Below are 21,473 nucleotides of genomic sequence, written 5' to 3' on the forward strand. Positions count from 1 at the left end.
TAATAATAATGATCAGCAATCCAATGAACAGATTTTGGGGCCACCAAAGCTATGTAATTGGAGATGGACATTTATGTGGGAAAAAAGTGTAAGGACCTATGAAATTAACATTGCTTTGGCTAAAAATGAATTAGCTGGATTTTTATTTTACTAAGATCTTTGGCTGACCAAATGTTTGTCTGTGAACTGATTCCTAATTCTAATTATTCAAGAACTGTACGTACACTTGTATATCCCAACAAAATTGCTCATCTCTTGGTAAACTGTTCATCTCTGCATTTACAGCATTTCCTCGAAAATATCTGTCCCTGTAAATAGCAGGTTTTACAGGAGTAGCTGTACAAAATATGATGTGTAAGAAAAGTAACTGCAAAAGAAATTTAATTTTTCCCTCTCCTTCAGCTCCGGATGCTATAGACAAGAAGTAACAGAGAATAACTATCAGGGCCAGGTTCTGCTCCCATTTAATCTGGTGTCAATCCAGAGTAGCTCCACTGACTTTAATGCCATCATTCCAGTTTACATAAGTGTAACTGAGAGTAGCCCTCAGACTTTGAAATAGCATACTGTGTGAAAGTGATAGGAAATCATAGGCATTGCTTAGTATGTTATCTTATATAATAATAGGAGATATACCAATCTCCTAGAATGGACTTTGAAAGGTTATTGAGTCCAGCCCCCTGCCTTCACTAGCAGGACCAATTTTTGCCCCAGATCCCTAAGCAGCCCCCTCAAGGATTGAACTCACAAACCTGGGTTTAGGAGGCTAATGCTCAAACCACTGAGCTATCCCTCACCCTATCTATAGAAGTTCTTGACTGCATTGATACAGGTGCACAAATGTCATTAGCAAAATGTAGTTTATTGAGATGTGTAATGTTACTGATCACAATGCCTTTTCAAATATAGTTTTCTGTTTGTATCCCTTGTCCCTCCATCATCCCCTGTATCTACAGATGTTGGAAGAGGCAATTCTTTACAGCCAAGTCAAGAGGATAAATATGGTGAGGTCCTCTTACGTGCTAATTATTTCAGTGAATACTATCTAAGAATAAATATTCCATGTGCCAAGTGAAATTAAAGAAATACAGTGAAGATCTTTGTATCACAGATATTAGAGATGGGAAAAATCTATTAGATTATCTCATTCATTCCCCTTCCCTGATGGCAGGATTGTCCTTACAATACAGTATCCTGTTTAGTTTCAAATGAGTCACACAATAAGACCTGAGTATCAGATAAAGGAATAAACATATTTAGAGGGATAAATATGCAGAAATAGACTATCCCTTTTCAACAGATAAAAGGAGGAATCTGTTAAATTAATACAACGTTGGGGCCAAATCCTTCTTGCTTTGCTCATATGAGCAGTTCCACTGGACTTGATTTCCCCCTTTCATTTCCATTGGTATGAATAAGGAGTAACTGAAGTCATTGGCATTTCCTGAGTGCAAAATTGGTGTAGATGAGAGAAGACTCAAGGCCAGTGGAACTACATGGGCAGCATTTGGCCCCATGTGTATTCAACTAAAATATATTTGCCCTTTTGCATGTGGTAGCAGACTTTGATGCTGTGTAGGACAGTTTCTTACTGATGCTGAGTCAGGTATTTTCTTCATATAATTTGTTTCCTTGAACAGGAATAGTAACAGACTGCACACAGTCAGTCCACAATCTTTTGCTGAAGCTTCAGATAAGACACCGCTGCCTTATACCAAGAAACAGGTGACTTGGGCTTCTGTCTCTCTTCAGGACTTTTACAAACTCAACCAAATCATGCTGTTTAAACACATTTTGTGCCTCTTTCCGTCTCTCAGTACCTGCATTTTACACATAGGAAATCCCTAGTCCAACACTTCGGTCTGACCAAATGGTCTGGAAAAGCAGCCTGGCCAATTAACCTGTCTTTTTGTGCCACAGACAGTGATACAATGGAAATTCAGGAGGTGTAAGAACCCAGACAAAGAACAGAGCTTTAACCCATACAGTACCCTTAACAATTTTCTGAGTGCAGTTACTGCATGGCATCTTTAACTCTTTCTATGGAAAATTTCATCCTGGGTGCTTATATATCAATGCCTCATAGGGTACTTAGCCATTAGTTCCTTTCACTATACTCGTATATTTTCTAAAACCCTTTAAAAAGGCTTTACAAAAATTAAAGTGTTGCAAAATATTATCCATACCTGTTCTGCTGCATATTATGTCAGCAGCTATCCGACAATCCATACTGCATGCCACATTACATTATGTGTGTAATTCCTAGAGAGAAATAAAACCCTCATGAAGGGTCTTGGTGCTTCATACTAAACAATGTGTAATGAAATACTAAACAAATGAATAATGCAATCCACAAAAAACATATTGAGGAGGCTGGGGAAAAATGAAGCTACTGAATGTTGAGAATTAAGGAAAAGAGAATCTGATTCATCACTGTATGACCAGTTTTATACTAATGTAATAAATCAGCAACTCCCCCTCCCCCCCCCAAAAAAACAGTAATGCCATGATAAATGAAAGTATGCAATGTTATTATAGCCATGTTGGTCCCAGGATATTAGAGAGAAAAGGTGGGTGAGGTAATATCTTTTAGTGGACCAACTTCTGTTGGTGAGAGAGACCAGCTTTTGATCTTACACAGAGCTCAGCTCAAGAGCTTGTCTCTCTCATCAACAAAAGTTGGTCCAATAAAAGATGATAGCTCACTCATCTTGTCTTTATGATGAATCAAAGTGAAAGAAGCAGATTCCATATGGTGTAAATCAGCATAGCTCCATTAACTTGAATGGATATATAACATGAATTTGTTCCATTGTTTTCAATGGAGGTATGCAACTTTACATCAGCTGAAAATCTGGCTCAGTGTCTAAAATGAGGGCATTTCTTTGACTTTTCCCTCTTCCCTTTAGAAATAAATCACTGTTGCATGTTTTCAATCTTCCTGTAAGTTTTCTATCTAATGGCATAAACTCTCCAAAATAAGCAAATGTGTTTCCTTGCTTGGAACTGTGTATCAGGATCTATTAACTACCACTGCAATTGCAAATGATCCAAAAAATCACTCAGTTGAGAGCAAACAAAAGTTTTTTTTATTTTTAAACCCTCACTGTCGATACTTGTTATAACTAAACTATGCTTTTGCCTTGAACTCTTTCACATTCTTGCAAAAATTGTAGGTTAGAATCTCCTTTCAGTTACACTAGTGCAAATGCAGAGGGACTCTACTGAAGTCAATGGGACAGATTCTGCTCTCAAGCATATTAATGCAAATCTGGAGTATATGAAGCTATTACGTATACTATACATGAAGCTATTACATACATATTACTATAAATGAAGCTATTCTCCACAAATTCTATCCTCAGAATTTCACTTGTATACCTTGATAACTGTGAATTGCATCAGAACAATGTAGCAATTGCAGTCTTGATTACTAGTGACTCTCTCTGCAGCATACAGTGAAATGCTAGTGTAGGGAAAACAATGGTTTAGTTAAGAAGTGCATTCCAACAAACAATTGTGAATTATGCCTTCTTAATTTATTTTTTATTATTTTATTTTTTGTATTGTAGTAGCATCTAAATGCCTCAGCCAATGCTCCCTTCTGCTGATTGCAGTAAAAACATGTATTAAGACATAGGACCAGATACTCAGATGCTGTACATCAGCATAACTCCCCTGAAGTAAATGGAACTATTTGATTTACTCTTGCTAGAGATCTGGCTCACAGTCCTTCCTTTAAGGAACTTTCAGTCTAACCAAAGGCAAGATGAAACACTTACACTTGACAGATGTGAGTGTAACAAACATCCCAAATGTTCTGAACAGCATTTTAGTTTACACTATTTTGAATATGGATGGCTCCAATTCTAAACTCTCTAGAATTTTGGGGTGGGGTGGGTGTTTGGAATCTGGATGCATAACTGCACTTCCCATCTGTGTAAAATGCTGCTATTCTGATTTGGTAGTGTAGTAAATTCACATTGCATTTCCTTTATAATGGTGTAAATGAATGCACAGAGCAACAGAGAATATGTCCCGGTGTACTTTGCAACATTCCAATGGAACAATTTAGCGGGCCAAATTTTGTCCTTTGTTGCAGCTGTGCAAACACATGGAAATCACTGAGGTATCATGAATATAACAGAGCAGAATTTACATTTGTCTTTAGAGCAGTGACAGTGCCGCACTTTTACTAGAAGAGGCTGTATAAAACAAAACCAGACCAGTCCTTTTTTTACCCTTTGCCTTGAAAAGTCTGCTTGGAGTTAATGCAGCTTAATGCTGAACAAGCATCATGCATTATGTAGTTATGTCTGTACAAAGGGCTTGATCTTAAAAGTAGAGCTGGTTGGAAATGTTCTGAAAGAACATTTTCCATTGGTAATGCAGATTTGTTGAAACTGAAACATTCTGCGGGAACATGGTCAAAAACTTTCAATAAAACTTTCAATAGAAACTGGGCAGGTTGTTGGGGACCCTCCTCAGCACCTCACTGAGCTGGGAGCTTAGGTGCTGGGCCCCTCAAAACCAAATCAACATGGCTTCTCAGCAGCCTGCCAGATGGGTTGCTGTGGAGTCTGGTCTTCTCAGCTCCATGGCACCTGCCAGGTGGGCTGCCACGCTCCCAACCTTCCTGGGATCCCCTGTTAGCTAAGTCCCCAAGTTCCCCAGCTTCTTGGGTGGCTCGTTCCCTGGCCTGGCCCACACCCCAGCTGGCCAGCTTCCAGGCTTCTCAGCAGCTTGCTAGGTGGATTGCTATGGAGCATGGGCTCCCAGAACTTCCAGGCTCTTAGGGAGCGTATTTCATTCTGGAAGCACCAAAACATTCCTGCTGTGGGAGCATTTTGGTGTCTCTGAAACAAAGTATTGTGGAATTTCAGTTCTGCAAAAATTTTTGAGGTTTTGGCATTTTGTGCCAAGTTGGGCTGAAAACTTTTCCAAAACCTCAAATTGTTTTTTGTTGCACTGAAATTCAGTTTCCTAGCCATCTCTGCCTGACAGATCCTCAGCAGAAGCAACATACTTAGTTTGCGGGGTGAATAGAGGGCGCACAGCACCTCTCAGGATCAGGCTATAAATGTTTTTTGAAAAACTTAGATTATTTTGATATTTTTTTTAAGTAAAAAAGCCTGCAGTAAAGAAAAAGCAAGAAAGTAACCATTTTGAAAAGAGAAAATTTCCCTCTTTTCTTTGTATGCAGTATTTTAATAATTTTCTTTCCTTACATGTGTTTTTTATTGTGTCAGAATGTTGTACAGTTTTACCAAACTCCAGTGAACTGAAACTCCTGGTTATAACCGATTGCTTATGTCCCCAGGAGTTGTTCTGATATGCAGGGATCTGAGTGGAGGCCTGTAACATCTGAAAGAGAGCAGGCAATACTAACATGTAAACTAAAGGTCTAATCCTACTCACATTTGACTTTTATGTGGAGCAGGAGCAGGACCCAGTTTACCTCAGGGGGTAAAGATCATGTTTTTGATTCAGAACAAGAGGCAAAACCCACTTTGCTTACTCTAAAGACACATCTTCACTGCAGAATTAATTTGGGCTCTTACTCGGGAGTTGCCTCTAATCTGACTCCCATCCACACACCAAACCCTCTCATGCGAGCGTGGCAGTGATTTCAACCTGGACCAACTGGCTTGTCTGTAGTTGCATGCTAAAGACCAACTGAAGCTTTCACTTGGGCTAGTAACCTATTAATTTTGCTGTGAGGACACAGGCTAAGTGCTGATAGTCCTCAAGTGCCTTCCCACAATTCCTCCCCCTCCTCCGCCCGGGCCCAGAAGGATAGACAAGGTCTTCTACAATTTACTGGGAAAGAATCATAGGGCAGCTCAATTTATTGCAGCATAAGGAACCATGGGGATACGCCCCAGAAATCGAAACAACACTCAGGGATGAGCGTAGTACCAGTGAGAACACAGTAACTCCTCTATGGCTATGCAGTGTGGCTGATCACACCGAGCCTAGGCTAATCCATGTGCCCATCACCCAAGTTAACTCTGCAGTGAAGACATACCCTGACCTGCCTCCACTCCACCGTCTCTGGGAAGGTGCCCGCCTCACGCTTTTCGAGCATCCTCTTCAGCACATTCCAGGGCTGGAAAATTGGAGCCTGATCTGGGGAAGTACTAAACATAAGCAGTTCTCCTGGTACTCACCGGAGTTGCAGGTGCTCAACACCTCTCAGAATCAGACTTTGGAGTGCAGCCTTGCTGTAGCTGAACCCAGAGCACAGCTAGTCAGTGCGACAGAGTCTGCTATCTTTTCTTCTCTGTTCTCTGGGATAGGGGAGAGAGACTGCAATTGGATGGTCCATTTCTAGCTCATCCAAGGGCCATTTTTTCCAAAGGTTTCAGAAATCCTTCACTAGTTTCAGATAAATGCCTATACTTACAGATTTGCGTCTGCATTACTGAACGTAATTGATTATGGGTGCCATATTGTGGATATAAAGGACAGAACTTAGGCATCCAACTAAACGATTTGCAGAGATAAATTAGATAGTTAAACAATGGATTTTCCAAAGGTTTTGGGGCCTGATCCAAAAGACTCCCATGAATTTCAATGGGCTTTGAATCTTTCCCTATGCACACAAACACTGTATACTGTACAACTTGAAAAATTATGCTTTTTTAGAAGTTAAATTGGGGTTTTCTTTCAACTGTTTTAATTTTAATTTAGGGATATGTGCTGACCATATAATTAGAGGGATGCCATATTAATTAATGCTGGCTGGCAAGCTGGGATAGTAAAGTCACCCAACCTTCTAAAGAGTACTTTGCAGCCAAAGCATATGTCCCTCCCTGCCTGCCCCACCCATTAGATCCCATTTCTAGGTAGACAAACCTACTATTAAAGAGAGAGAGAGAAAGAGAACGCCAGTGGCTGACTAAAAAATCAAACCATTTAGAAGCACTAGCAAAATTCAGAATTGTAAAATGTTGCCTTCAAATTAAGTCTGATGTTTTTGCAGAAAATGTTAACCATGTTTCACTGGAATCTACGTACAGTGAAGATTTTTTTAAATAAAATTTAAACAGAACTTCACTATGGGCTCAAGTCTGTTCTTGATACATGTTGTTAGCATGAAGCTGATAGAAGCTGCATGTACACGCCCACGAGCAGAATTTGGCCTTCTCATTGGAGGTTCACTATAAGCAGAATTGAAATTTGCACATTACAATACATTGAAATAATTTGGAATTTTCTACTTCAATATAAGATTTTTGCTATATCTGATTTCACTGTATTCTGCTGTATGACGTTTACCATACTTGTCATTTACGACCTGTCTAGATTAGAGTTTTTGATTGTATTGTATCAAGAGTTAATTTATTCCCAATGATGTGTTAAGTAGAAATTGCCAGTTAACTTATGTTTACATTAGCATTTATAATCAACACAATACTATGGTCTAGACAACGCCTTAGTTTTTTAAAGGAGCTCTTGTGTAAATGGCCTTATCCACATTCTGCATCCTGGAGGTGTCTGTAGGAACTTCTTTAAAATGTTTAAAATGTACCTAGAAGGGGAGATGAGTAGGGAATGCATGCAGATAACCTCCTAAAACCCTTCACAAGGGTTTGCTGTGAGTTGTGCGTGTATATGTGTATGTCATTTTTCTCATTAGTATTTTTTTAAATGACGGTGTTCAGTCTTTGGGCTGCATGAATCCACTCCCTTTTCTTGGACTCACCTTGGCATTTATTCTGCATTTTCTTTGCAGAGGAGTGAGTGCCGGTACAAGGCAATGGAGAAGCACATGCCTGTTTCAGCCCCAAAACTGATGTCAGCCAGGGAAAGACTATTGTATATTTTTGGGCTGTAGCTGCTTTAAAACTCTTCCCCAGCTGGTTGATATTCAGCTGGTGAAAAACTCTGCTCTTCAGTTTTGAATGTCATGAGCTTTACTGCCCGATATTTAAGACTAGATGAATCTGGGAAGAGGGCAATCCTGAGTGACAGTGCAATGCCTGCATGAGGGTCCAGTGGTTGTGACCATCAGGGCAGAAAAAGATACTATAGCCATGGTGTTGATTCTCAGAAGATTTTAACGTTTCTGCATGTGAACCTTCAAAGTTCAGTAGTTGTGGAGGCAATTCTGGACTGTATGCAAGTCATAAAAAAGCCTTCAAATCAGGACTAAAATTATGATTAGGACAAATATAGAGTTGCCTTTGAATTGGTAAAAATATTGTAATTAGATATCTATTTGGTTCCAGGAGAACTGAATTGTTTCTGATTGTTTTGTAAAATTGAAAGTGCCTCTCACCTGCCTGTGTTCAGAACTTCCTCTACAAATTATAGTCAAACACAATCAATCAAAATGTAGTTTGGTAACTCTTGTAAAGTCTGGCAAAATTAAGCTTTTTTGCTGCTTTTGCCCTGCAAAAGCTTACTTCTAATCAATCCAATTAATGAGTAGGTGTATAACACATCTTAATTCATGTATTTATTTTGATTTAAATATTTTTTTAAAAAGCTACTCAGAATTATAGATGCTTGTGATATTTTTAAGAAGGGATGCAAAATGAAAAAAAAATAACCACCCAGCAATATATTTAAACCGACATAAACAAAAATCAGGAAAACATATTTCCCACCTTCTCCAGAATCCATCCCTCACAAAACAAAACAAAACAAATTATCCTTCCACAAATGCCTGAACAAATAGATGGGCTTTGAATTTAACTAACACAGCAAACCCTGAAGGCCAGCAAACTCAGGCCATTTGGTGTCAAGGTAAGGAAATAATTTCAAAGTCAAGAAATCCACTTTTGCTTCTCCTTGAGGATTCTTTTCTGATCTCAGCTATGGATATGTGGCATAGGTAGAGAAGGAGACTTTCGAGTAGCCTAGCCCCAAACCACCTATGGCTTAATAGATCAAAACAGTCACTGCACTGTAGCTCATGGAGCATCAGTATGATGTGCTCACACTGGCTGATGTCCCATAGTACACTGCCTATACATATTATTTTGTGCAATTTTTTATTAAAGCTGCTGAGATATAGTGTAATAAGAATGCCTAAAGCAAAGATCTCAGACAAGGCCCATAAATAAGACATTGAATAGTCAGATCAACAAGTTTTATATAGTCACTGCTAGAAAGGGATCAGGTCACTAACTTCTAAACCACCAGTAGAGGAGTGACAGAAATGATCTATAAGAGCACCCCAACTACGTTCCCCTTACAGTTCTGAGTCATACATGCCCCACCACTGTACACTGTCCCCAGAGGGGAATCCTTACACAAAGGTCCTGAGTTTGCTCCCATAGAAGTCCAGAGGACTTTTGCCATTGACTTCAATGAGAACAGATCAGGCCACAAGAATATGAACAAAGCAACTGGTTTGGACTTTCTCAGACCCTATGCAATGGAAGATGGCATTTTCACACTATAGTTCAGAAACATGCACTCTTCTGCTTTCCGCCAGAGCCTTAACATCAGGGAATAGCATTCAACAGCTAGCTACATGAGCAATTTGGCAGCAAAACTAACTTGCATCAGTTGACCATGGGAACACAGCTTCTAAATTAGATGGCACAGTCCCAAAGTGTCAATGTCTTAGAGGACCAAATGGGTGCAGCTCAGCAGAATCCTTCTTGGAACATTATTGTGAAAGAAGCTTGAACATCTTACAGTACTTCTGTCATCTATGATTAGGGAGAGCAAAGCTCTAATCTGTTAATTTAAAAGACTTGAATACTAGGTTTGTAGATACAATATTTGACTTCTTGGCCTGCCAGGTCAGAAAGTGGGCTGGGCCACTGCTTCCCGCAGCTCCCATTGGCTGGGAAAGGTGAACTGCTGCCACTGGGAGTTGCAAGCGGCCGTACCTGCGGACGCTCAGGTACACAAAGCGTCTCACGGCCCACCATGGGCTTACCTTGAACAAGCTGTGAACCACGTTTGGGAACTCCTGATATAGATTTAAAAATTGACATCATTCACTATATAGTAAAGGTCTATACATTCACCTGGTACAATAGACATCTACAGTTATAGGATATTAAGTTTTTGGCCTTTTTGTTAGAGAAATAGACTTATCGTTAACTTGACTCCACAATGATTCATGTTTATTAACTTTTGCAATGAGCATCCTGTGTAACTAGAGGAGGTGTTTCACTTAGTTTTTAAATGAATGAAACCAACAAACGTTAAGTGGCATCAATTATTTAAAGTTTTACAGTAATTCTTTGTGGGCGCGATATGTATATGTGCGAAAGACTCAGTGTGGATCTGTAATTCTATAGGTCTGAGTGTCTTGGGCTCTGTGTATAGGTGTCTGGCTCTGTGTGGTTTTCTACTTCAAGTGTCTTTGATAGAGGGGTTTGGAAATTTCGATGAATTTTTTTTTTTTTTTTTTTTTGCTTTTCGTTCTCTTTCTGTTCTGGTTTGTGTTCTGGCTGGCCAAGCTGGAGGGGAGCAGCCAAAACTTGTGAAAATTTTAAATATTGACAGAAAGTGTTCGTAGCAAGCCAGCCCCGCAGTGGGGTGGGGCTGCTGTGGACCTGTAGGGCTGGGGCTGTAGCTCTGTCCGTGGGTCCTTCTGCCTCAGGCTGGTGGCAGTTTTGTGGGACGCTGCGGGTCTGTCTGTCTGCCTGTCAGTCAGTCTGTGGGTGGGGCGCTCCCTCCTCCCCCTCCCGGCGGCGGAGCGCGGAGCGCGTCGAGCGCATCCATTCGCTCGGCGCTCGGCTCGGCAGCCCCAGCAGCCCCAGCCCCGTCCCCCGCCATTTCAGCCCGGCGCGGAGAGGCAGAGGGACGCGAGCGGCCGCCGCGGGGACGAGCAGCCGCCCCGCAGCCCGGACAGCGCCAGGCAAGTGCCGGGACCCGGGGGGAGCGGGCGGGCAGGCGGGGGCCGTGTGGAGCCGGGGCCCCGGACCCGGGGCGGAGAGACCCGCCAGCGCCGCCGCCGCCGCCCTGCCCGGCCAGCGCCCCCGCCGCCGCCGCCTGGGGGGAAGCGGGGCGCCCAGACCGGGGGGGCCCGGCCGGAGCCTCCGCCCGCATCGAGACGCCGCAGCCGCCTGCCCCTCCACCCCGTGTGCCCCCAGCGCCCTGCTGATTCCCTGTGCCCCGGCAGCCCCGTCCCCGTGTGCCCCTGTATCCTCACCTGCCCCGTGTGCCCCCAGCGCCCTGCTGCTTCCCTGTGCCCCCGACAGCCCCGTCCCCCCGTGTGCCCCCTGTATCCTCACCTGCCCCCGTGTGCCCCCAGCGCCCTGCTGCTTACCTGTGCCCCCGACAGCCGCGTCCCCCCGTGTGCCCCCTGTATCCTCACCTGCCCCCGTGTGCCCCCATCGCCCTGCTGCTTCCCTGTGCCCTGTCCTCTTCTATCCCCGTGTGCCCCTTGTATCCCCACCTGCCCCCATGTGCCCTGAGCGCCCAGCTTACCTGTGCCCCCGAGAGCCCCTGTCCTCTTGTATCCCCCCGTGTGCCCCCTGCCCCCCATGTGCCCCCTGCCCACCTGTATCCCCACCTGCCCCCGTGTGCCCCCAGCGCCCTGCTTCCCTGTGCCCCCGACAGCCCTTGTCCTCCCAGCCCACCTGCTCCCGTGTGCCCCCAGCGCCCTGCTTACCTGTGCCCCCGGCAGCCCCTGTCCTCTTGTATTCCCCCGTTGTGCCCCCATCAGCCCCTGTCCTCTTGTATTCCCCCACGTGCTCCCTGCCCCCATGTGCCCCTTGCCCACCTGTATCCCCACCTGCCCCCGTGTGCCTCTAGCGCCCTGTTTACCTGTGCCTCCGACAGCCCCTGTCCTCCCTGCCCACCTGTATCCCCACCTCCCCCCAGCACCCTGCTTACCTGTGGCCCCAACAGCCCTGTGTGCCCCTGCCCATCTGTATTTCCCCTCCATGTGCTCCCTGCCCACCTGTATCCCACCTGTGTGCCGCCAGCTTACCTGTGCCCCTGACAGCCCCCTGCCCCCTTGTATTCCCACCTGCCCCCTGTGTGGTCCCTGTCCACCTGTATCCTCACCTTCTCCCAGTGGCCTGCTTACCTGTGCCCATGACGGGCCCTGTCCCCTCCACTCCCCATGTGCTCCCTGCCCACTTGTATCCTTTGCTGCCCCTGGGTGTCCTCTGCCCACCTACCTCCCATGTGCCCCTAATGCCCTGCTTACCTGTGCCCCTGAAAGCCCCTGCCCACCTTCCCCCCCCTTGTGTTCCTACTCTCTGTATGCCCCTAGCGCCTGGCTTACCTGCCCCCCATGTACTCCCTGCCCCCTGTGTGCCTCCTGTGCCCTGACAGCTCCTGCCCCCATGTGCTCACTGCCCACCCTTGGGCCTCCCAATACCCTGCTTATCTATGCCAATGACAGTCCCTGCCCCCTGTGTCCCCTTCCCCTGCATGTGCTGCCAGCTTACCTGTTCCCGACAGCCCCCCATGAGCCTCCTGCACACTTGTACCTCCTGCCCCATGTGAACCCCAAACAGCTCCTGCTCCTGTCTTCCACCAGCCCCCTGTACCCCCCTATGCCTCCTCCCCCTGGTTGCCCCTAGCTGCCTGCATACCTGTGCCCTCGACAGCCCCTACCCCTGTGTATCTCCAGCCCTCATGTACACCTGTGCCCCCCATATACCCATATAGCCCAACTTCTGCTGACGCCTACACCCGATACCCTCTGAGAGCATGGTATACCATCTATACCCTTATCCTCCTCTGACTCTACATCCCCATGCCCTCCTGAGAGCCCCAGCCAGGGGCAGCGAGTTATATGGGACTTTGATGCCCATGCTCCAGGAATATTCCAGGAATATTGGGGGCCTGGCTTCACCAATGTTTGGGGCCGGATCTCTTCCCCTGGCCCCGTGTGTCTCCCCCGGAGCATCACCCGGTCCCACCTGCCACCCCATGGCGATTTAAAAGGCCCCGGGGACCTCTGGCTGCCCCACCAGCAGTGCAGCAGGGCTAAGGTAGCTTCCTGCCTGCCCTCAGTTCGTGCCACTCCTGGAAGCTGCTGGCACGTCCCTGTGGCCCCGTGCAGGGGTGTCTCCGTGCGCTGCCCCCGCCCGAGTGCTGACTCCGCAGCTCCCATTGGCCAATGGGAGCTGCAGGGGTGGTCCCTGTGGGCAGCGGTGTGTGGAGACCCCGTGCCCCCCCCCCCCCCCCCCCCACCTAGGAGCCACTGCCAGAGGGTGTGCAAGTCTCTTTCGGGAGCCGTCTGAGGTAAGCACCGCACCCCTCACCCTGTCCTGCACCCCTGCCCCAGCCCAGAGCCCACACCCAAACTCCCTCCCAGAGCCCGACCCCCACCCCTCCTGCACCCAAACTCCCTTCCAAAGCCCGAACCCCCTCCTACACCCAAATGCCCTCCAAGCCTGCACCCCTCCTGCACCCTAACCCCCAGCCTAGAGCCCACACCCCAAACCTTCTCCCACACCCCAACTCCCTGCCCAGAGCCCGCACCCTTCCCTCCTCCAAACTCCCTCCCAGAGCCGGGTGGGGGTGGGAGTTGGACCCGTTCTGGGCACCACAAAAAATTATACAAACCTGCCGCCCCTGGCCCCAGAGCCTCTATATCTCCTGAGAGCTCCTACACCCATCCATATCTTTAGCTTCCTGCTCCCTTACAGCCCTCTATTCTGCTCTAGGGCTTCTAGACCAGGGGTGGGCAAACTTTTTGGCCCGAGGGCCACATCTGGGTATGAAAATTGTATGGCGGGCCATGAATGCTCATGATTCCCGGCCAATGGGAGCTTTGGGGGCGGTGCTTGGGGCAGGGGTAGCATTTGGAGCTCTCTGGCTGCCCCTACACATAGGAGGTAAAGGGGGACATGCTGCTGCTGCTTCTGGGAGCCACGCGGAGCCCCAGCATGTGTGGAGCAGGGCAAGCCCCTGACCCTGCTCCCTGGCTGGAGCTCAGGGGCTGGATTAAAATGTCTGAAGGGCCAAATGCAGCCCCAGGGCTGTAGTTTGCCCACTCCTGTTCTAGACCCTTGATCCACACTCCTCTACACACCCAAGAGCCACTACACCCTGTCCCTTCTCTACTCCTGGCCCCCCACTCTATACCATACTGAGTTTCCCCTATACTGCAGCACCTCTTTATACCTCCCTCCCAGGGCTGGTGCAAGGATATTTTGCACCCTAGGCGAAACTTCCACCTCGCACCCGAAAGCATCGTTTATTATAAGGTTTAAAAAATGAATACAATGGAGTCACATCTTACGCGGGGTTAGGTTCTAAGGTCAGCGTGTAAGAGGAAAATTGCGTATAGTGAAAATTACCATAAACTACAGTATACACTAGAACAGTGGTCCTCAACCTATGGCACGTGAGCTGATTTTTAAAAAAAAATATTTAGTTATTAATGGCAGGCTGCGGGTCCCCGCCACTGCTGAGCCTGCTGCCGGCCTGGGGTTCCATTCACTCAGCTGCCAGCTGGGGTCCCAGCTGGCGACTCCGCTCAGCCGCCTGCCATTCACCCAGACTGGCAGGAGGCTGAGTGGGGCTGGTGGCTGAGACCCTGGCTGGCAAGGGGCTGGCAGCTGGAACCCCAGACCAACAGCGGGCTGAGTGGGGTTGGTGGCTGGGACCTCAGCCGGGGTCCCAGCTGCCGGCTCCGCTCAGCCGCCTGCCGGCCTGGGTGAATGGAACCCCTGACCGTTCACCCAAGCTGGCAGCAGGCTGAGCAGAGCCGGCTGGGACCTGAGCAGGGCTGGCGGCTGGGACCCCGGCTGGCAGGAGCCGGCCCACTGCCGGCCTTGCTCAGCCCACTGCCGGCTGAGTGAACAGAACCCCAGGTGGGCAGCAGGCTCAGTGGCGGCCAGGACCCGCAGCCTGACATTTAAAAAAAAAAATCAGCTTGCGTGCCGTAGGTTGAGGACCCCTGTTCTAGTGTATACTGTACTTCATGGTAATTTTCACTACACACGATTTTCCTCTTACGCGGTGACTTTAGAACCTAACCCCCGTGTAAGATGTGACTCCACTGTAGTGTAAAAAAAAAAAAAAAAAATTGGGCACCGCTTTTTGGCACCCCCAAATCTTGGCGCCCTAGGTGGTCGCCTAGTGGTACATCGGCCCTGCTCCCTCCCCAGCTTCCAACACCTCTTTACCCTGAACCTCCTTGCCTCCGCCAATCTTCCCAGCTTCTCTCTATATCCCCCTCTCTGCTTTTATTGCCTTCCCCAAAACACCCTCCTCTTTGTCCCCCTCCTTTCTCTGCCTCCTCCCTGTCTCTCTCTGCCCCATGGTTGTGTCTCCTGACTCTGCTCTCTGCCCCCCCCCTCCCCTTTGAGGCAGATAATGATTTTGCTGCCACTGAGAGGAGGAGGAGGTGCTGCTGGAAGGACAGGTGGCCAACGCCCTCCATCTCTTGAGTGTGAGCCTGACACCAGCCCACATGACTGGATCCCAACAATATTATCCTGTCAAATTCCACCCCTCCCCCACAAAATAATCACCGTATGCACAGAAATAGTGGGATTCTCAGCTCTGAGTGTAAGGAATGTAACATCTTTGCTCCTATGGCTCTTTACAGAAAGTTTTGGCTGTCATGCTTTTCTGTCCTATTCTGTCACTTTCCTTGTGACAGGCTTTGCATCTCATTCAAGAATTTACTTGCTACTATATCATTATTTATATAACAGAATTGGCTATAATGGGAAAAGACTGTATTCTGGTAATTTATGACAACCATACCATGGTATATTATTGGATGTCTCATATATAATAATAGTATGCTACTCTTGCCCGGAAAAAAAAAATCTGTGAAGGTGAATCTGACAGGTGAGCCCTGGTGTTCAGTTTTTTTTAATAGTAAAATGTTTTAAAGGGTTGTGTTCATATTTGAATATTAAAACTTTATATAGTTTGCTGCTCTCTTGGTAGTATTTAGCCACTTTTGTAACTTTCTAGTGAATCAGTTCTGACCCTCCATTTTTAATAATCAATTTCATTCTGAGGCTTTGCCCTTTTGAATGCTTCATGGGTTATTTTATATTATTATTATAGTCATAAGTCCTGATATCCAACAACTTGCTATGTCACTGCTCAAAATGGAGAGGTCTTGATGGTAGCAGCTTTGCTCTGCAGCATTTGGTTTTTCTAATGCATGTTTCTGATCTAACAATGTTTACACCAATTTGGTCTTTAAGATTTGAGGGAACAGCATCCTAAATCTCTTTAATTTTCTGACAAGAACTGATCTGAATATTAAATAAAATATTGCATATTATAACCTATAAAAACGATTTTTTCCAACTTTCCCGAGTAATGGTTTTCACAATTAAAGTTGTTAGTTTCAGTTTGTGTTCAGTAACTTGTGGCACAATACCTGCACCAAATCTTTTACAATTTTTGACACACAGAAATGGCATCGCCTTTTCAAAAGCTTTTTTGTGTGTGCACACTAGCAAGAGAGTGGTTTTCCCTTTCTTTAAACACCTCAGTAAAGGAACTGGGGGATGACTTAACATGTAATTGAAACCTGACTCTCTCATGCTTAATCTTGACTTCTTTGTTACCAGGTCTGCTGAAAATGACGGAATACAAACTTGTAGTTGTTGGAGCTGGAGGTGTAGGCAAGAGTGCCTTGACGATACAGCTAATTCAGAATCATTTTGTGGATGAATATGATCCTACAATAGAGGTAAATAATTTAATTTTAAGAATGTGTACAAGTTTTTTTGACATGAGAGGCAGATTACTTTCTCTCAAATGCTGATGTTGATTCTGTGGCTTGTATTGCTATATATAATATTTTTTAATGTCTTTTCTATAACCTTTTGATTTGTATTTTGTTTAAATGATGCTATAATAGTGACCAATATTTACAGCTTGTTTTAAAGAAATTTTAGATATCCAGCAGATATTCAAAGTTCTATTCCTAAGCTCAATGGACTCTCTTTCCACAGCGGTGTTACAAAATCAAAAGGTAATATCCTGAAAATATACTTTGATCACCTGAAGATTTGGTTCTGGGTACTAGATCTCATTTAGGAGAGACCAGTAAACTAGGGGTGTGTCTGGGTGTATGCGTGTGAAATTGAGAGTGAGAGAAGTGCACAAAATTAGCATAGCATTTGAGACTTTTCTGATAATTCTTATAAAAGAAACTTACCTCTGAAGTTGCAAGTGTCATTACTTGAATTGATGATTAAACCGTCACATGCTTCTACAAAATCAGAGGATTATTTAGATGCCCAGGACTTAAAATAACAGGGAAGTTCTACATTAAAAGCTGTGGTGTGTGGACAGAACTGCATGGGGAAGTTTACGGTGCCTGCTACTACTATCCATCAATAATAGTGTTAGTACTTCTAGGAACACCAAATTCATTCAGACTGTTAACATGTAACGTTCCCCAGAAAAGATGTAAACTTCCTAGAAGATTTGACTAATGGAATTTCTTTGTATTATAGGGAGCTTGCAAACTAGTTGCACAGGATTACCTCAACATTATGTTGTAGTCCATAGTTGTGGAAATCATTGGTGTAATGTTTTGAAGAAAACTGCAGTTTTTTACCTACATAAACATCTTTTCACTTATCACAATAGCATTCCTCTAAAGATTACTTTGATAAATACTTGTTTGAATGGATGTCCTAGGTACTGTTTTTGTCTGTTAGTTTGTAAGACCTTTAGGACAGGGACCTGACAAACAGATTACATGGTCACAGCACCATAAAATAAAAACCATATAGCTGAGGTTGTAGGCAAGGAATCATTTAGAATGGCAAGTGGCACCCCAAGGAAAGTTCTTACAATTGGATGTTACACTTCTACTTTCCTGCAACTGGATCTGCAAGGGCAGAGCCCCATTTTAATGAATAGAGCTGCTTAAATGTGCTGTTTGCACAGATCCAGTTGTGGGTTCAGGACTTAAGTCAAGAGCTATAGCCATAAAGATATTCGGTGTTTGTAAATACACAGTGAGAGAGAGCATATGTTATAAATTTGCCTTGCTTTAGTACAGGGGAGGGCAAACTTTTTGGCCCGAGGGCCACATCTGGGTATGGAAATTGTATGGTGGGCCATGAAAGCTCACGAAATTGGAGGTTGGAGTGTGGGAGGGGATGAGGGCTCTGGCTGGGGGTGCGGGCTCTGGGGTGGGATCAGAAATGAGGATTTTAGGGTGTGGGAGGGGACGCTGGGCCAATGGGAGCTGCAGGGATAGCGCTTGGGCGGGGACAGTATGCAGAGCCCCCTGGGTGCCCCTACGTGTAGGAGCCAAAGAGGGGACATGCCGCTGCTTCCAGGAGCCGCACAGAATGTGGCAAGCCCCCGACCCCACTTACCGGCTGGAGCTCGAGGGTCAGATTAAAACATCTGGAGGGCTGGATGTGGCCCCCAGGCCGTAGTTTGCCCACACCTGCTTTAGTAGATGATATTTGCACAGTGACAGTACCATAACAGTGAAAATAATGCTATCAACGTTGTCTCATTGCCACTTTGTATTAATGTTGTTGTTGCTGTAACATTCATTGATTGCTTCTCCTTGGACAAATAAATATTACATTTGTAAAAAAGTTAAATGTTTGTTTCCATAATTACTCAGACATTTGAAATTATTAGTGTGGCTAAAGGAGGTATCCGCTACCCCTGTAATGTTTCTGTATTATGAAAGATGATGAGGGGAGTGGGGGAAGGGGGAAATACTTATTGCCTGTCAGCAGCAACATTATAAATAAGTATTTCTTTGTAAAATTACTTTTCAATAGCATATGTAAGTATTTTTGTAAGAATGTAAGATCTATGTGGAAGTCCTCAGGCCCACATAAAATCCACTTCAGGCTGCTCTACGTTCACACTTGTACCTAAACAACTCAAATTGTTTTAGAGAACAGATTTTAGTTAAATCAGTGTAAGTATGTATGTAGACCAACACTTATAAATATGGGCTAATATATTGAAGCAGTTTGATTAGTGCCCTCTACTGGTCAAATATTTTCTCTTGTATCCAGAATGTATTGTGGCTCATTCATTGTCTGACATTTTATTAAAATGTTTATGTATTTTTCAAATGTTCTTTAGAAAAAAACCAGCAATCCAAGTAGGCTATCCCTGAAATACCCAACTAAAGCTTGAAAGTTGTTCAGGGTGGGATTTCCAAAATCTCCTATGTGACTTAGAAACTCAAGAAGTCTGAACTGCTTTCAAAAATTTTACCCTGTGTTTCTAAATCACTTAGGCATTCTGGAAAATTCCACCCTAATTAAATAACATTTTAGAATGGCTCATATTAACTTGTGTAGAGGGTCCTTTCATAAAGGTATAAACAGAGATTTTTTTAGCAAGTGTCTAACATAGACAATGATCAGTTAAGTCGGTGGTCCCCAACCTTTTCGTGGCCAGTAGCACATTCATGTTTTCAGAAGAGTGTGGCGGACACCAACAATTTTTCAAGGCTTATTTTGTATTTGTACATTAAATAATACAAAAAACATCATATTTAATATAACATAATATATGAATCCAGAGAGAAGCTGCGAGGACAGAGAACACCGGCGCCCACAGCCTGGAGCCCCGGAGTTCTCTGTCCCCGTCAGGTGCAGGGCCGCGGCTTCTCTCCCCTGCTGGGCACTAGGCGGGTGCATATAAATGCCCCGGCGGGCGCCATGGTGCCCATGGGCACCACATTGGGGACCACTGAGTTAAGTGATTTCCCCCCGCCTCCCTTAAATTACATACAGTACACAAATGTGGAGAAAATCAGCATTATCGCTGAGAACAGTGGAGATGTTTGCCATTAGCACAATTCAGATTGACTTTAAGGCTTGTAAAAGACCAGTGATAACAAATCAAGTAATTAGTGTAATGGAAATAAAGCTTTTTGATGTAAATTACAGAATCTAGTTTTCAGGAAAAAATTACAAACTGACTTCTGGCATGGTTCCTAGCATAGCAGTAACCAGTGGTTTTTGTTTTTTGTTTATGACTGCTACTCTGGGTTTCCCTTTCTTACTTGAGTGATGTATTTTTCTGCTGGGTCCTGGGGCATCGCTGTTGTCTATTTCCCCTTCATTTGTGTGTTTTCTCTAATCCACAGTAGCACTATTTGACCTTTTCTAAGGGTATGTCTACACTATGGGATTATTCTGATTTTACAGAAATTGATTTTTGGAAACAGATTGTATAAGGTTGAGTGCTCGCGGCCATACTAAGCATATTAATTCGGCGGTGTGCGTCCATGTACCGAGGCTAGCGTTGACTTCCGGAGCATTGCACTGTGGGTAGCTATCCCATAGTTCCTGCAGTCTCCCCTGCCCATTGGAATTCTGGGTTGAGATACCAATGCCTGATGGGGCCAAAAATTTATCGCGGGTGGTTATGGGTAAATGTTGTCAATCAGTCCTCCCTCCGTGAAAGCAATGGCTTTTCTTTGTCGGGGTGGAATACAGAAATAGATTTTAAGAGCCCTTTGTTGACAAAAATGGCTTCGTTGTGTGGACGGGTGCAGGGTTAATTCGATTTAACGCTGCTAAATTCGACATAAACTCGTAGTGTAGACCAGGCCTAAATGCCAATCTGTCTCTCCCTGAGAGAGTGAGCACGTAACTCAGCTTTCATTGCAGATTGGAGTGTGCACAGTAGAAGGGTACTTTCTGGTTTTGCTATGGTGTTTTGGGGCAATGGTACTAGTCCAACAGACTAGGTGTGGAATTTTCTTTTAGAACACACAGATGCAATCATTTGAAGTGCTACATACAACAGAATATCTTAACTTGCAAATGAATCTGTTGTGCCTTTTTTATGATGCATTTTAAATTCTCTTTTAAGAACTTTGTAATTTTTTCAGAAATGGTAATACTTACAGTACAATACTTATCTATGCTGGGTACATATAAACTGCTAGTCCACACAATGTCTAGGCACTCACAAAACTTAATGATCTAAAATTTTTTTCATAGAATGTCAAATTATAAATGTGAAATCTTGATATATATCAACATATTAATTTTACTTTTATCTTCCCTTCCTCAAATATTTACAGATGCGGGAGAGAGAGATTCCAAACTTTAAATTATTCCCTAGAATCATCTCTGTCCTTGTTCCCTCTACCACCTCAAATCCTGTTTCTGGTCATGGTAGATGGATTTTCCTTTCATTTTTGGGACTTGGGGAGCAAGGACTTTTGCATTTGGCTTTCTTGTCTGTTGCTGTAGGGCTTAGCTCCTTCAAGCACTTCTTGTTTCTATCGTAAACAAGATGCTGTGCTACACTATAGTAGTATCCCGCTGGGGAGGGAGAGAGTTAATTTCCCATAAGGCCCAAGTCTATAGTAGGCTGATCAATGGGAGAGTGGAGAGTGTGCCTTTTAGATACGAGAGTGGTCTTCAGAGTTGTCCCTGAAGAGTTGATCAGGCCAGGAGCTTAGGGTACCCATTCACCAGACTGGACTCCTTTCCTCGTGCCTCCTTCACAAGGAGTACATATGTAGGTGCGCTGTACGGTGGGGAGAGAAGGCAGTCTTATGCTGCTCATTTGCCACAGATCTCCAAGGGGCTAGACATGGACTG

At 44.9% G+C, this 21,473-nt stretch overlaps 1 protein-coding gene across 5 annotated transcripts in view; it reads left to right on the plus strand.

Annotated features, from left to right (window-relative positions):
* Positions 1-21,473, plus strand: part of KRAS (KRAS proto-oncogene, GTPase) — a 97,235-nt gene that overhangs the window by 43,719 nt on the left and 32,043 nt on the right. For 3 of the 5 annotated variants that reach the window (XR_005599886.1, XM_039542842.1, XM_039542850.1), the window contains exons 1-2: positions 986-1,004; positions 16,482-16,603. Coding sequence is in view for 4 of the 5 variants with exons in the window: in XM_039542842.1 (XP_039398776.1) it covers positions 16,493-16,603 (111 nt within the window). In the remaining variant the exon portion in view is untranslated. Of the gene's footprint in view, positions 1-985; positions 1,005-10,679; positions 10,832-16,481; positions 16,604-21,473 lie in introns of those variants that run through there. The other 2 variants (XM_039542863.1, XM_039542872.1) reach the window with 2 other exon arrangements.

This window comes from Mauremys reevesii, linkage group 1, assembly GCF_016161935.1.
Source record: "Mauremys reevesii isolate NIE-2019 linkage group 1, ASM1616193v1, whole genome shotgun sequence".
Classification (NCBI taxonomy): Eukaryota; Metazoa; Chordata; order Testudines; family Geoemydidae; genus Mauremys; species Mauremys reevesii.